This window comes from Lagenorhynchus albirostris, chromosome 8, assembly GCF_949774975.1.
Source record: "Lagenorhynchus albirostris chromosome 8, mLagAlb1.1, whole genome shotgun sequence".
Taxonomy (NCBI): Eukaryota; Metazoa; Chordata; class Mammalia; order Artiodactyla; family Delphinidae; genus Lagenorhynchus; species Lagenorhynchus albirostris.
This window is the reverse complement of record NC_083102.1, coordinates 86,489,316-86,507,291: the sequence shown is the minus strand read 5'-3', so window position 1 is coordinate 86,507,291 and position 17,976 is coordinate 86,489,316. Positions and strand designations below refer to the sequence as shown.

Genomic DNA, 17,976 nt, shown 5'->3' with positions numbered 1-17,976 from the left:
ATTATAATAAATTATATGAGATAATAACTCATAAAATCTGATGACCAATTTGCATGTAATATAATTAAGTAATGAGTATGAAGAAGCTTTTCTAGCATGTATAGAGTCCCTGGCAAAGGTGGAGTGGAGGCTGTATTTAAAACCCTTTCTTCAGGCCACTTCTATTTTTCTTTGGCTTATATATTTCATAATATGTAGTCACAATTGTGAGATTTAAGTTTTACTTGAAATAGGGCCATCCTTCAGTTTGGGAGAGTGGTAATCAGCATTTGTGATACGATTTCGGAAGAGTCCAGAGAGTCCTCTCCTTTTCTAGAACACTTATTGACTTGCTCACTGAAATTCCTTTAAAATAGCAGGAGAAGAGGAGGATGGGAAAGTTAAAATAGCACTAGAGGAGGTATCACTGTGACTTACATTCACTTTCCAATATAAAGAGCTAATACAGTTTACCTTCCTAGAAGTACATACATGTTGATCATGGAAAGATGTGAAACAGTGAGGAGGGCTTCCCTGGTGGCGCAGTGGTTGAGAGTCTGCCTGCCGATGCAGGGGACACGGCTTCGTGCCCCGGTCCGGGAAGATCCCACCTGCCGCGGAGCGGCCAGGCCTGTGAGCCATGGCCGCTGAGCCTGCGCGTCCGGAGCCTGTGCTCCGCAACGGGAGAGGCCACAACAGTGAGAGGCCCGCGTACCGCAAAAGAAAAAAAAAAGAGTGAGGACTTTGGGCACTGAAGTGTGCGTTGGCACCATGGCAGAAGGACAGGGGCAATGATGATAGAGTTTATATACTTTAAAATTCTGCCTAGAGCTATCCCTTCATTTAAGTATTTGCAAATAGATGAGAACTTTTATTTTCATTAGAAGATGAAGTAGCATGTAACAGAGATAATAGTTAACAACTATTATGAGTGGTAAATACTATATGTTGTAAAATTTAAGAGAATGCACCAGATGTGTTGAGTCTTTTCCCTATAAGGGTAAATGTAAGACTAAACTCAACTTTCTCACTCAGTAGAGACATATGAATCCCAAAGAAACATTTCATACGTTCTCCATAATAAGCATTAAAAGAAAATTAAGCAAAAATCAAGGTGATAATAAAAATGATGAAAGCATGAAGAAAATATCATTGTCCTAAGTTAAATTGGCCCAAAACACAATTTTTTCTAACAAGGATGGACAGCTTCAAAATTCAGTAATCAATTTGTAGCATGAAATTTAATTAATCTTGGTTGATATGAAAAGAAATTGTACATTTAATGTACTATTGCAAAGGTACATTTAATCTTGTCTGCCATTTGACAGCAACATTTTTCTTCTAAGCAGAATCAAGGTGGCTTTTCAGCATTAGGTATGTGCACAGCTTGAAAGATTAAGATCAGAGGGGAGATTTTTTTAAAAGGAGAATGTGGTAGTGGAACCAAGAACACTTTCATTTTATATATATTGCCTCTGTCCAAGAGACTCTTCCCTCCTCCCCCTCTCTCTTATAAATATTAATAAAAGGTGACATGGCAGAAGTAGAATTTGATATATTCTAGGCACTAAATTATGTTTTATATGAGAAATAGTACAAACCATGTAAACTCTGCATGAGACAGTTAATTATTGATGCCTTTAGCCATTTGTTGTGTTTTCTTCAGGATAAATTGCTGTCTGTAATTGCTGTGAATTCCATATTGTTCCTTTCTGCCATGGTTGTTCGAAAATGAAGTGTGATCCATAAATTAGATGTGATAGTTGGCTAACTACTGTTATTCCTAGCTGATTTCTAATAATTTCCTTACGTATAATTCACTCAGTAAGTGAAAGAACTCTATCTGCTTGATATTAATAAAAGTTAAAGTCTGTAAATATATCTAAGTTAATCTTTTAATTCTAACTGACTAGACTGCCTTGTGAACTAATTGGCATTCTTATTAATATAAAACTATATATTTTTGGTGAGACAAATTATTCTAGATTTTTCTTAATTATAGGGCTTGGTTTCTTATTCTAAAATTATTGTGAAGTCTAATTATATTTTATTTTTGTCTTGATTATTATATTTGATTACAGGAAATCCATGAGCTTAGTACCTATCCAAAAAAGGAAGTTTGAGACAGAAAGTTGACCTAAGTCCCTGGGTTCTCATCTAGGAATATTCTGATCAAATGGCTCCATAGCCATTCTAACCAGCCACTGTAATATGCATACAGTGGTAAAGCAGAGACTCCCACCCCACTCCAAGATATAACGTAGAGGTAAAGGATGCAGACTCTAGAGCCATGTTCCCTAGGTCCATAGCCTGGCATTGTCAGTTAAAAGCTGCTTAACCTAAAAGAAAATCTTTAACCTCCTTGTGCCTCTGTGTTTGAATCTCTGTCAGAGTATCCTGATAATATGTACTTCATCTACGCAGCAAGAAGTTACTCTTTTTATACGCCAGACACTATTCTAGGTGCTAAGATACACTAGTGAAAAATAGAAAAAAGTCTCTGACTTTGCCATAAGGATATTATTATCCCAGTTTCACAGATGAAGATGCTAAGGCACATACAAGTTAAATACCTTCACTGAAGCTGCAGAGTTATCAATCATGAGGTGACAAAGTGCATACTTTAAACCAAGAGTCTGACTACAGACTCACAGTCTTCACATCTCTGCTGGGGAAAATATTGGGCACTTCAGTTACTGTTCTCACACACATATGCACTTTATTTTCCTTTAAAGTTGCCCGAAAAATTCTACTTCTCAGTTGTTAATTTTTAATATTATATTTATTTTCATCAGCGAGAACAGTAACTGCTTTTAAAATTATTAATATTAAAAGAAAATTATAATTTTCTAATAACAATGCTAATCAAATTAAATTATTAAATTAATGCATGATGTTTTAATTGTTGAGCCAGTTTGAATATAGTTTATTTTATTCTATATTTGATATGTAAACATAAATGTTATTTAATTATTTAATAAATAAATAAATATTTACAAAATTAAAGTGAAAATTACTGAAATAAGTATTTAATAAGTACTTTTCTTTTAATAAACTCACATTGGTTAAAAAAATTCAGCAGATTGTGGAAAGTACTTTAAAAAATCATAAACCTGTTATAACTATGTCTTTTTAGTTTAAGAAATGTTTTTTAATTTATATTTCTGTATTTGAACATTGATTTCTCATCATTTAAAAAGTATATTTTCTCACATTACAAAAAGTCCTACCAATTTTTTACTGTTTAAATAATCAATGGTGATAATCGTGTTATTCCACCCCATATTTTCATATGCAGATTATTTAAAGTAAAAATAGATATTACTTTTAATAACTTTCAGTATGCAAAAAATTACATTTTCAAGATGCGATTTACTGTTTCTTTGTGTAATAACTAAAGATGAACATAATACAAATATGAAAATCAATCTAATTTCTCAGTAAATCCAGCCTTAGACATTGAAGTTTTTAAATAATTTATTTCTAAGTTATCCAGCTAGTCACCTGTCTTAGGGAGTTTTTCTTTGCTCACTAGGAAGAAGATTCAGTCGCTTCAGTGTACGTTTACTGCAAACACCTCTCCTGGTGTATAATTGTACACTGATGGAGATAAATGTTCCATTTGCCATTTGTTTCACATCGCACCTTGTGTACGGATTTGAGCAGCATGGTACTATGATTTATGGAGCTTTCAAGCAGATGTCATTGCAGTGGCAATTAATATATAGTTCTTGCTGCTGTGTACAATGATTGCTCCTGGAAATTAGATATTATTCTTAATTTTCTTCCCCATTTGTCAGATACACGTTTACTGTCATAGCCACCATGACACAGCAAGTGACCTCGCACACTATGCTGAACTCCTGGGAATGAGGAAGTGCCATGGTTCCAACCAGCCCAAAAGTATAATGTGTGTAACAAGCTGCCCAAGATCCTTTACCAGACTTAGGCAAATCCTACCACATTGACAACTATGTTTTATTGAGTTAGCTTTTCTGAGAGCAGCTGAGTGCAAGCAAAGTCACAGTTTTAGATGTGTTGAGAAGACTTTGTTGGAGTCAGACAGGAAATTGGAAATCTCAAGAATGTTTGTCATAGTGGGAGAATTATTTTTTTCAAATATTATACCGTAGGAAGAAAAGATCCTGCTATAAATGTTTGTATTTTAAGATAATCAAAGTAATCTGAATTTTTACTTCTATTTTCTCCTTTAGAATAATCTCTGTAGAATTACCAGATGATGCAAGACAGTTTGGAATTCAGTTCAGATGGTGGCAACCATATCATTCTTCCCAGGGAGAGGATGTATGGGCTATTGATGAGATTATCATGACATCTGTACTTTTCAATAGCATTAGTCTTGACTTTACCAATCTTGTGGAGGTCACTCAATCTCTGGGATTCTACCTTGGAAATGTTCAGCCGTACTGTGGCCATGACTGGACCCTTTGGTAAGAATTTCATCTTTGTTCTTGTGGTTATTGTTACAATTTGCATTAAGGATTGAAACCCAAAGATGATCTTCCAGTCCATCCAGCACTTAGTTGTTTGTTGACAAATATTAGCTGAACATGAACCATTTGAAAAGTCGCTGTTATGTCTATAAGTAAGTTATCTTGGGAAAGAAGACTAAAAACAAAACACTGATAGATTTAAATAAATATAAAATTTCACTATATTTATTCATCTCAAATTTTCATTTTCCCACCATTACATATAAAAACCCTCTTCAAGAAGTGTTAATAACTAAAGTGACTAACATATTCTCCCTTCGTGGAGGTCCATCATGATCATAGTGAAAAGTGAAATCACTCTAATGACTACTTTAAAAAAATTTCTCATCACATGTTTTATTTTCATGCTGTCTTACATAAAGTCCAAGAAGTTTCTCCAACCCAAAGATATTCTTTTTAGTCCATTTTATCAAGCAGTATTGGACCAGTGACTTGTATAGTTAATGTCAGTGGGGTTTCAAGAGTGTGGGATTTCCTAGTCAAGATACCTTTCATTCTTAGATTTTTTTTCTCCCTATCGTCATATGCAAACTTAATTATACATTAAGCAGTAAATAAATAACTTAAGACTATGATTAGTACTTCAAGAACATCAGTAGGATGACACAATAGTGATTACCTAGTTAGGAGGTGGCAACTTTAGATAGAGACGAGGAGGCTGTGTTTGGGTAGTTCAGAGAGTGGATACAACACATTCCACTAATTGGAAAGTAAAAGAGCAGGAAGTTCCAGGCACATGAAGATCTGAAGGAAGAGCGTACAACTACAGGAAACTCTGTGGTGCAAAGACTCCCAAAGCATTAGTGACCATGACATGTTCAAAAACCAGGAAGAAGGCCAATGGTGCTGGAGCCCAGGTAATGAGGGAGTGAATGTCAGAAATAGAAGCCAAGAGATATGCAGAAGACAGATCAGATAGGACTTTCTAGGCATAGAGATCCTAGGTTAAGTCTCAGGTCTGTATAATTTCAAAACTCACAACCTTCACCACTGTGCAAACTGCCCCTCTTTGGGTTCCTTTAGAACTTTAAACATGATTGAGGAATAATTTTCTAAGAGTCTTTTACTTTCTATTGAGTCATGGTCAGACCAATTTAATTTCTCCAGATGAATCTTGCCAAAAGCTATTCACTGCAATTGTCTCCCGAGAACATATCATAAATGACCCATCAGTGACCTTATCATAATTAGAGGTAAATTTTACACACCATTGCACATAAAATTACCTTTGATGGGAATTGTGCATGGACAGTCACATCTCACACACAGCAGGCTAAAATTCTAGCATCAAAATGACAGCTAATGGCATGGAAGTACAGCTGATCACTTTTGCTGCAAGCACTGTCAAACTAGATAGAATGAAATTTCTCTATGACAAAATATGAAAGGTTATTGTGTGTTTTCTAGTTGATAGCCTCAGATGCTTATTTTTATGCATGCTGTTTCTTAGTCCTGGAGTCTTCAAAGAAAATAAAGGGGTGAAGCAAGTAAGATACAAAGATGTAAAGCAAAATGAGATTTCTTGGAATTTTATGGTTCTGCAATTTTAAATTGACCTAAATTAACAATAATCCAAACTGGTCATATACCATAAACTATCCCCCAAGTTTGTGTAGCAGTTTTTCTTTCCAGCACTTTGAATACAACAAAGAATCATATCATGAATGCAAGTCCTGTATAATGTTTATTTTTTCCTAAATAGTTAACATCTGCTCAGATAAACTCCAAAGTTGCTGAGCATTTTAATTTTAACACTTGGGTTGAATACATGATAACAGCAGTTTAATTTCTGTGCTTTGCAAAACCCTAAGAACAATATCCTTTCACACAAGTCTGATGAATATTCTTAACCCACCACTGCTTTAATTGGTGGAGATACATTTACTCTGTGAAAGTACAATCACAATAATTATAGAAAACCATAAGAAAATATAAATAATTGTACAATCCCCATGGGCACCTTGAGCAGCGCCACAGGAGTTTCATTAACAACCACATGTGAGCAATCAAATTTGACTTCTCTGAAACGAAAAGGAGTTGTCTTGGCTATGAAACAACAGAGACTATACTCTGGTGGTGATAATGAGACTAGAGAAACACATTAACCGCTTTAATAAGGACATGAAAAATGCTCTCTGCTCATTAAAATGAAACAACATGGAAGATTTCAAACTATTCCCACTTTCTTAGCCAATGAATCAGAATAAAGCCCCATTTAATGACACCGTTTTCTCTCTGCTGCTGTTGAAGAATATATAGTCCAAGTTCCAAGTTCAGTGTGAACTCACTTTAGCGATGTTTTTCAGAAACACTTATTACGATACTGAAATTCAAATGATGATATTGACCAACTATTTATCATAACTACCTAGTCCTAAAAACAAGGTTTTTTTTTAATGTAAAACCTTTGGAGCATGTTATTAAGTTAAAATTCTTTGAACATATTCAAATATGTGGCCTCTGCCGTTCAATGACCTGTTTTTCTCAAGGGAAATTTTGAAATGTATACACGTTCTGTATAAATGACTGGTGTTAAATTAATTATTGTTGGCTTTTGCCAGCTGAGAGTTCATTTGGTTCTCATTTTCTAACTCATGGCTTTTCATGAGCATGGATTGTTGTTACTGAGAGTGTTCTCCAGGGAAAACTTGGACAATTGTTTTTTCATTAGAAGAACTACAGTCAATATGCTATAAATCACTTTACAATATGTCATCTTAGAGCACATTTTTCCATGGGGAAATGAATTGCCTTTAATTATTTGTAGTACTTTCCTTTCTTCCATACATAGTGTCTGAAATCAGAACCTCTGTCTGCTTTGTGTTCTAAAAATAGTCTTTAAAGCCTCTTCCATATATTTTAAGATCACTAAGGGAGTTATTTTAATTGAGATTTATTAAAGATTATTTGACTAATACTATTAGTGATAATACCAAGGGACCTTTACATTCCTCTGTCTTATCTAGTAGACTAGCTAAGTATACAGGTGGAAAGGACATTGCTATCATATTATCTAGAGTTTTGGTTTCAAAATATGTAAAACTATGAGGGTATGGTCATCATAGCATATTAGAATTGGCATTTCGTTTTAGTAGAAGAGATAAGGAGTTTTCCAGACAGGCAAAGGCTAAAGGAGTTCACCACTAGATGGGCTTTACAAGAAATGTGATAAAGGACAGTCTTCAAGCTGAAACAGAAGGGCTCTAGTTAATAACAGGAACAGGTATAAAAGTGTAAATCTCACAGCTAAGGGTAAATATATAGTTAAATTCAAAATACTCTCATGTTGTAGTGGTAGTGAGTAAATCACTTATAAATCTAGTATGAAGGTTAAAAGACAAAAATAGTAAAAAAAAAATAGCTGTAACTATAATAATTTGTTAACAGATAGACAAGATAAAAAAGATGTAAATTATGACACCTAAAACATGAAACATGGTGGAGGGGGGTAAAAATACAGAGCTTTAGTGTGCATTTGACTTAAGTTGTTATCAGTTTAAAATAGACTGTTACAAATGTAAGACGTTTTATATAAACCTCATGGTATCCACAAAGTAAAAACTCAGAGTAGATACACAAAAGATAAAGAGAGGGCTTCACTGGTGAATTTTACTAGACATTCTAAGAATTAATACCAGTTCTTCTCAAAGTCCTCCAAAAAGTATAGAAGAGAGAGGAATACTTCGAAACCCATTTTACAAGGCCAGCATTACTCTGACACCAAAACTAAGCAAGGGTGTCATGAGAAAAGAAAATTACAGACCAAGATTCCTGATGAACATAGATACAAAAATCCTCAGCAACATACTAGCAAATCTAATTCAACAACACATTAAAAGAATATATACCATGATAAAGTGGGATTTATTCCTGGGACACAAGGGTAGTTCCACATGTGAAAATCAGTCAAGTGATATACCACATTAATAAAATGAAAGATAGAGAGAGATTGGTTCAAGATGGCTGAGTACAAGGACATGTGCTCACTCCCTCATGCGAGAGCACCGGAATCACAACTAACTGAACGGTCATCGACAGGAAGACACTGGAACTCACCAAAAAAGATACCCCACATCCAAAGACAAAGGAGAAGCCACAATGAGATGGTAGGAGGGGGCGCAATCACAATAATATCAAATCCCATAGCTGCTAGGTGGGTGACTCACAAACTGGAGAACACTTATACCACAGAAGACCGCCCACTGGAGTGAAGGTTCTGAGCCCCATGTCAGGCTTCCCAACCTGGGGGTCTGGCAACAGGAGGAAGAATTCCTAGAGAATCAGACTTTGAACTAGTGGGATTTGATTGCAGGACTTTGACAAGACTGGGGGAAACAGAGACTGCACTCTTGGAGGGCATGTGCAAAGTAGTGTGCGCATCAGGATGCAGGGGAAGGAGCAGTGACCCCATAGGAGACTGAACCAGACCTACCTGCTAGTGTTGGAGAGTCTCCTGCCAAGGCAGGGGGTGGCTGTGTCTCACTGTGAGATCAAGGACACTGGCAGCAGAAGTTCTGGGAAGTATTCCTTGGCATGAGCCCTCCCAGAGTCCGCCATTAGCCCCACCAAATAGCCCAGGTAGGCTCCAGTGTTGGGTTGCCTCAGGCCAAGCAACCAACAGGGAAGCAACCCAGCCCCACCCATCAGCAGACAAGCGGATTAAAGTTTTACTGAGCTCTGCCCACCAGAGCAACAGCCAGCTCTACCCACCACCATTCCCTCCCATCAGGAAACTTGCACAAGCCTCTTAGGTAGCCTCATCCACCAGAGAGCACACAGCAGAAGCAAGAAGAACTACAATCCTGCAGCCTGTGGAACAAAACCCACATTCACAGAAAGATAGACAAGATGAAAAGGCAGAGGGCTATGTACCAGATGAAGGAACAAAATAAAACCCCAGAATAACAACTAAATGAAGTGGAGATAGGCAACCTTCCAGAAAAAGAATTCAGAATAATGATAGTGAAGATGATCCAGGACCTCGGAAAAACAATGGAGGCAAAGATTGAGAAGATGCAAGAAATGTTTAACAAAGACCTAGAAGAATTAAAGAACAAACAGACAGAGACGAACAATACAATAACTGAAATGAAAACTACACTAGAAGGAATCAGTCGCAGAATAACTAAGGCAGAAGAACGGATAAGTGACCTGGAAGACAGAATGGTGGAATTCACTGCTGGGCAACAGAATAAAGAAAAAAGAATAAAAAGAAATGAAGACAGCCTAAGAGACCTCTTAAACACAACAACATTCGCATTATAGGGGTCCCAGAAGGAGAAGAGAGAGAGAAAGGACCAGAGAAAATATTTGAAGAGATTATTGTCAAAAACTTGCCTGACATGGGAAAGGAAATAGCTACCCAAGTCCAGGAAACACAGAGACTTCCATACAGGATAAATCCAAAGAGAAACACACCAAGACACATAGTAATCAATTTGGCAAAAACAAAAGAAAGAAAAAAATTTGAAACCAGAAAGGGAAAAATGATAAATAAAATACAAGGGAACTCCCATAGGGTTAACAGCTGATTTCTCAGCAGAAACTCTACAAGCCAGAAGGGAGGGCATGACATATTTAAAGTGATGAAAGGGAAGAACCTACAACCAAGATTCCTCTGCCCGGCAAGAATCTCATTCAGATTCAATGGAGAAATCAAAAGCTTTACAGAAAAGCAAAAGCTAAGAGAATTCAACACCACTAAACCAGCTCTACAACAAATGCTATAGGAACTTCTCTAAGTGGGAAACACAAGAGAAGAAAAGGACCTACAAAAACAAACCCGTAACAATTAAGAAAATGGTAATAGGAACATACATAGCGATAATTACCTTAACATGAATGGATTAAACGCTCCAACCAAAAGACACAGGCTTGCTGAATGGATAAAAAAACAAGACCCATATATATGCTGTCTACAAGAGACCCACTTCAGACCTAGGGGCACATACAGACTGAAAGTGGATGGAAAAAGGTATTCCATGCAAATGGAAATCAAAAGAAAGCTGGAGTAGCAATACTCATATCAGATAAAATAAACTTTAAAATAAAGAATGTTACAAGAGACAAGGAAGGAAACTGCATAATGATCAAAGGATCAATCCAAGAAGCAGATATAACAGTTATAAATATATATGCACCAACATAGGAGCAGCTTAGTACATAAAGCAACTGCTCACAATTATAAAAGAGGAAATCAACAGTAACACAATAATAGTGGGGAACTTTAACACCTCACTTAACCCAACAGACAGATCATCCAAACAGAAAATTAGTAAGGAAACACAAGCTTTAAGTGACACAATAGTCCAGATAGATTTAATTGATATTTATAGGACATTCCATCCAAAAACAGCAGATTACACTTTCTTCTCAAATGCACATGGAACATTCTCCCAGATAGATCACCTCTTGGATCACAAATCAAGCCTCAGTAAATTTAAGAAAATTGAAATCATATCAAGCATCTTTTCCAACCACAATGCTATGAGATTAGAAATCAATTACAGGGAAAAAAACTTTAAAAAAACACAAACACATGGTAAACAGTATGTTACTAAATAACCAAGAGATCACTGAAGAAATCAAAGAGGAAATGAGAAAATACCTGGAGAGAAATGACAACGAAAACACGACGATCCAAAACCTACAGGATGCAGCAAAAGCAGTTCTAAGAGGGAAGTTTATGGCAATACAAGCCTCCCTCAAGAAACAAGAAACATCTCAAATAAACAATCTAACCTTACACGTAAAGGAACTAGAGAAAGAAGAACAGACAAAACCAAAGTTAGTAGAAGGAAAGAAATCATGAACATCAGAGCAGAAATAAATGAAATAGAAATGAAGAAAACAATAGCAAAGATCAATAAAACTAGTAGCTGGTTCTTTGAGAAGATAAATAAAATTGATAAACCTTTAGTCAGACTCATCAAGAAAAAGATGGAGAGGAATCAATAAAATTAGAATTGAAAAAGAAGTTACAATGGACACCGCAGAAATGTGAAGCATCCTAAGAGACTATTACAAGCAACTCTATGCCAATAAAATAGACAACCTGGAAGAAATGGACAAATTCTTAGAAAGGTATACCCTTCCAAGACTGAACCAGGAAGAACTAGAATATATGAACAGACGAATCACATGAAATTGATTCTGTGATTAAATGAAATTGAAACTGTGATTAAAAATCTTCCAACAAACAAAAGTCCAGGACCAGATAGCTTCACAGGTGAATTCTGTCAAACATTTAGAGAAGAGCTAACACCCATCCTTCTCAAACTCTTCCAAAATATTGCAGAGGAAGGAACACTCCCAAACTCATTCTATGAGGCCATCATCACCCTGATACCAAAACCAGACAAAGATACTAGAAAAAAGAAAAACACATACCAATATCTCTGATGGATACAAATGCAAAAATCCTCAACAAAATACTAACAAACAGAAACCAACAACACATTAAAAGGTTCATACACCATAATCAAGTGGAATTATTTGCAAGGATGAAAGGATTCTTCAGTATATGCAAATCAATCAATGTGACACACCATATTAACAAATTGAAGAATAAAAACCATATGATCATCTCAATAGATGCAGAAAAATCTTTTGACAAAATTCAAGACCAATTTATGATAAAAACTCTCCAGAAAGTGAGCATAGAGGGAACCTACCTCAATATAATAAAGGCCATATATGACATGGGTTCACAGCAAATACCATTCTCAATGGTGAAAAACTGAAAGCATTTCCTCTAAGATCAGGAACAAGAGAAGGATGTCCACTCTCGCCACTCTCATTCAACATAGTTTTGGAAGTCCTAACCACGGCAATCAAGGAAGAAAAAGAAATTAAAGGAATACAAATTGGAAAAGAAGAAGTAAAACTATCACTGTTTGCAGATGACATGATACTATACATAGAGAATCATAAAGATGCCACCAGAAAACTATTAGAGCTAATCAATGAATTTGATAAAGTTTCAGGATACAAAATTAATGCACAGAAATCTCTTGCATTCCTATACACTAATGATGAAAAATCTGAAAGAGAAATGAAGGAAATGCTCCCATTTACCATTGCAACAAAAAGAATAAAATACCTAGGAATAAACCTACCAAGGGAGACAAAAGACCTGTATGCAGAAAAGTATAAGACACTGATGAAAGAAATCAAAGATGACACAAACAGAGGGAGAGATCTACCATGTTCTTGGATTGGAAGAATCAATATTGTGAAAATGACTATACTACCCAACCCAATCTACAGATTCAATGCAATCCCTATCAAATTACCAGTGGCATTTTTTACAGAACTAGAACATAAAATCTTAAAATTTGTGTGGAGACACAAAAGACCCCGAATAGCCAAAGCAGTCTTGAGGGAAAAACACGGAGATGGAGGAATAAGACTCCCTGTCTTCAGACTATACTACAAAGCTACAGTAATCAAGACAATATGGTACTGGCACAAAAACAGAAATATAGATCAATGGAACAAGATAGAAAGCCCAGAGATAAACCCACGCACCTATGGTCAACTAATCTATGACAAGGAGACAAGGCTATACAATGGAGAAAAGACAGCCTCTTCAATAAGTGGTGCTGGGAAAACTGGACAGCTACATATGAAAGAACGAAATTAGAACACTCTGTAACACCATACACAAAAATAAACTCAAAATGGATTAGAGACCTAAATGTAGGACCAGACACGATAAAACTCTTAGAGGAAAACGTAGGAAGAACACTCTTTGACATAAATCACAGCAAATCTGTTTTGATCCACCTCCTAGAGTAATGGAAATAAAAACAAAAATAAATAGGACCTAATGAAACTTAAAAGCTTTTGCAAAGCAAGGGAAACTATAAACAAGACCAAAAGGCAACCCTCAGAATGGGAGAAAATATTTGCAAATGAATCAACAGACAAAGGATTAATCTCCAAAATATATAAACAGCTCATTCAGCTCAATATTAGAAAAACAAACAACCCAATCAAAAAATGGGCAGAAGACCTAAATAGACATCTCTCCAAAGAAGACATACAGATGGCTACGAAGCACATGAAAAGCTGCTGAACATCACTAATTATTAAAGAAATGCAAATCAAAACTACAATGAGGTATCACCTCACACCAGTTAGAATGGGCATCATCAGAAAATCTACAAAGAACAAATGCTGGAGAGGGTGTGGAGAAAAGGGAACCCTCTTGCACTCTTGGTGGGAATGTAAATTGATACAGCCACTATGGAGAACAGTATGGAGGTTCCTTAAAAAACTAAAAATAGAATTACCATATGATCCAGCAATCCCACTACTGGGTATATACCCAGAGAAAACCATAATTCAAAGAGACACATGCACCCCAAAGTTCATTGCAGCACTATTTACAATAACCAGCTTATGGAAGCAACCTAAATGCCCATCGACAGACGAATAGATAAAGAAGATATGGTGCATATATACAATGGAATATTACTCAGCCATAAAAAGGAATGAAATTGGGTCATTTGTAGAGATGTGGATGGATCTAGAGACTGTCATACAAAGTTAAGTAAGTCAGGAAGAGAAAAACAAATGTCGTATATTAATGCATATATGTGGAACTTATAGAAAAATGGTACAGATGAACCGGTTTGCAGGGCAGAAATAGAGACACAGATGTAGAGAATAAACGTATGTACACCAAGTGGGGAAAGTGGCAGGGGTAGTGGTGGTGGTTGGATGAAATGGGAAATGGGGAATGACATATATACACTAATATGTATAAAATAGATAACTAAAAAGAACCTGCTGTAGAAAAATAAATAAAATTAAAAAAAAATAAAAGATAAAAATTATATGATCATCTCAATAGATGCAGAAAAAGCATTTGACAAACTTCAAAATCTATTTATGATAAAAACTCTCAACATAGTACATATAAAGGGAACATACCTCAACATAATTAAGGCCATCTATGACAAGCCCACTCAATGATGAAAGGCTGAATGCATTTGCTCTAAGATCAGGAACAAGACAAGGATGCCCACTCTCACCACTTTTATTCAACATAGTCCTGAAAGTCCTAGCCAGAGCAATTAGGCAAGAAAGACAAAAGTCTCCAAAATAGAAAGGAAGAAGTAAAACAGTCTTTATTTGCAGATGATGTGATATTATATCATTACAGATAGAAAAGCTAAAGACTCCACAGAAACTGCTAGAACTAGTAAACAGGTTCAGCAAAGTTGCAGGATACAAAATCAATACACAAAAAATCAATAGCATTTCTATATGTTTACAATGAACTACCAGAAAGAAAAAATAAGAAAGCAATTCCATTACAATTGCATCAGAAAGAATAAAATGCCTAGCAATAAATTTGACCAAGGAAGTGAAAGATCTGTACACTGAAGACAATAAGACGTTGATGAAAGAAATTGAAGAAGACACAGAAAAATGGAAATATAATCAGTGCTCATGGATTGGAATGAGTAATATTGTTATAATGTCCATACTACCCAAAGTAACCTACAGATTCAGCGCAATCCCTATCAAAATTCCAGTGGCATTTTTCACAAAAATAGAAGAAACAATCCGAATAGTTGTATAAAAACCACAAAAGACCCTCAAATAGGCAACACAATCTTGAGAAAGAAGAATAAAGCAGGAGGCATCATACTCCCTGGTTTCAAACTATATTACAAAGCTATAGTAATCAAAACAGTATGGTATTGGCATAAAAACAAACATGTAGATCAATAGAGAACCAAAAAGAGAGCCCAGAAATAAACAAATCCATATATGATCAATTAATTTTTGACAAAAGAGCCAAGAATATACAATGGGGAAAGGACTCCCTTCAATAAATGGTGTTTGGAAAACTGAACAGCGAAACACTAAAGAAAACAACTGGACTACACAAAACCACATACAAAATGGATCAAAGACTTGAACATAAGACCTGAAGCCATAAAACTCGTAGAAGAAAACATAGGCAGTAAGCTCCTTTACATCGGTCTTGGCAATTATTTATTTTTTTGCATTTGACACCAAAGCAAAGGCCGTGAAAGCAAAAAATCACAAGTGGGACTATATTAAACTGAAAATCTTATGCACAGCAAGGAAAACTGTCAACAAAATGGAAAGGGAACCTACAGTATGGGAGAAAATACTTACAAATCCTATATCTGATAAGGTGTTAATATCTAAAATATATAAAGAACTCAAACAACTCACTAACCAAAAAAAACCCCTAAACAGTCTAATTTTAAAAATGGGCAGGGCTTTCCTGGTGGTCCAGTGGTTGAGAATCTGCCTGCCAATGCAGGGCACACGGGTTCGAGCCCTGGTCTGGGAAGATCCCACATGCCGCGGAGGAACTAGGCCCGTGAGCCACAACTACTGAGCCTGTGCATCTGGAGCCTGTGCTCCGCAACAAGAGAGGCTGCAATAGTGAGAGACCTGCGCACCACAATGAAGAGTGGCCCCCGCCTGCCGCAACTAGAGAAAGCCCTCGCACAGGAACGAAGACCCAACACAGCCAAAAATAAATAAATCAATTAATTTTTTTTAAAAATGGGGGCTTCCCTGGTGGCACAGTGGTTGAGAGTCCACCTGCCGATGCAGGGGACACGGGTTCATGCCCCGGCCTGGGAAGATAACCACGTGCCGCGGAGCAGCTAGGCCCGTGAGCCATGGCCGCTGAGCCTGCGCGTCCGGAGCCTGTGCTCCGCAACGGGAGAGGCCACAACAGTGAGAGGCCCGGGTACCACAAAAAAAAAAAAAAAAAAAATGGGCAAAGGATCTAAATAGACATTTTACCAAAGAAGACGTACAGATGACCAACAGGTATATGGAAAGATGCTCACCATCACTAATCATCAGGGAAATGCAAATCAAAACCACAATGAGATATCACCTCACACAAGTTAGAGTGGCTATTATCAAAAAAACAAGAAATAACAAGTATTGGCAAGGATGTGGCGAAAGGGGATCCTTGTGCACTGTTGGTGGGAATGTAAATTGGTGCAGCCATTATGGAAAACTTTATGGAGGTTCCTCAAAAAATTAAAAATACAATCCAGCAATTCTGCTTCTGAGTATGTATCTGAAAGAAATGAAATCACTATCTTGAAAATATATTTGTTCCTCCCCCTCCATGTTGGTGGCAGCATTATTTACAATAGCCAAGACACGGAGATAACAAGAGCGTCCATCGATGTGTGAATGTATGATAAAGACAGTATGATACATACAATGGAGTATTTTCATCCATAAAAAAGAAGGAAATTCTACCATTTGTGACAATATGGATGGACTTTGAAAAAATACAAACTCATAGATACAGAGAGAGATTGGTGGTTGCCAGAGGTGGGGGGTGGAAGATGGGCAAAATGGGTGAAGTGAGTCAAAAGGCACAAACTTTTCACTTACAAGATTAATAAGTTCTGGAGATGTAATGTACAGCATTATGACTGTAATTAACAGTACTGTATTTTATATTTGAAAGTTGCTAAGAGAGTAGATCTTAAAAGTTCTCATCACAAGAAAAAATTTTGTAACTGTGAGGTGATAGATGTTAGCTAAACTTATTGCAGTGATCATTTTGCAGCATATACGTATATCAGATCGTTGTGTTGTATGCCTAATACAATGGCATATGGCAATTATATCTCAATAAAACTGGATTCAAAAAATGTATGTTCATATCTCATGGGGCATCTATAAACATGCACAACAAAAAAGAATTTGTATATTTTATGAGAAGCAAGAGTTGCCTAGGGGAAAATCCCAGACTAAAAGGATCCTAAAAGCCTGTTTATCTCATAATAGAAATTAAACACAATTCACTTGCAGTAAAAGGTAGGAAATAGTACTGTGGCTCTATTACCAATTGAAGAAAATCAATAATTTAGCATTATATAATAGTCATATAATAATATAGCAGAACTGAACAATGAATGGAATGTGTTTTAAGCTGTACAATAGGAGCTATAAAGTGGTTGTTAAGGTACTTCTAGATTATAAGAACCATCAAGAATCAACAGTAATGTGTAGTAATGGATAACACAAAAAGATTTCCTAACTGGCCTAGAAAAATCCCTTCAGAGCTCATGCTTGCACAAACCTGACATGCATTTGTGGGGACTGACAAGCCCACAGGCAGATCTAATACACATTTAGCAAGCAGTGGGCGAAACACTTTTTAACGAGATCTACCTTTTCTTCTGCTACCTTTTGGTTAATTTTTAAAAATAGGAATATGTATTTGCAGGGGTTAAGAGTCAAGAGTCTTTTCTACATGCAGATCTTTATTCCTTTGGACTGGTCTCATGAAAATAGTCAAGGAGGTTGCCTGATACTAATACAAGGAAGGTGTCATTGGTAAACATTGACAAAGGAGAGGTTGGATTAGTGCCCTGCTGAAACTTTGGACAGCCTTGATCCCTTAGGTCACAAGAGAAACAAATTTATAACTATCCCTTTATAAAATGAATTT

The 17,976-nt window shown here is 36.2% G+C and overlaps 1 protein-coding gene across 2 annotated transcripts in view; it reads left to right on the top strand.

Annotated features, from left to right (window-relative positions):
• Positions 1 to 17,976, top strand: part of RELN (reelin) — a 516,315-nt gene that overhangs the window by 353,498 nt on the left and 144,841 nt on the right. For both annotated transcript variants that reach the window (XM_060157241.1, XM_060157242.1), the window contains exon 20: positions 4,194 to 4,430. In XM_060157241.1, coding sequence (XP_060013224.1) covers positions 4,194 to 4,430 — 237 coding nt within the window. The remainder of the gene's footprint in view (positions 1 to 4,193; positions 4,431 to 17,976) is intronic.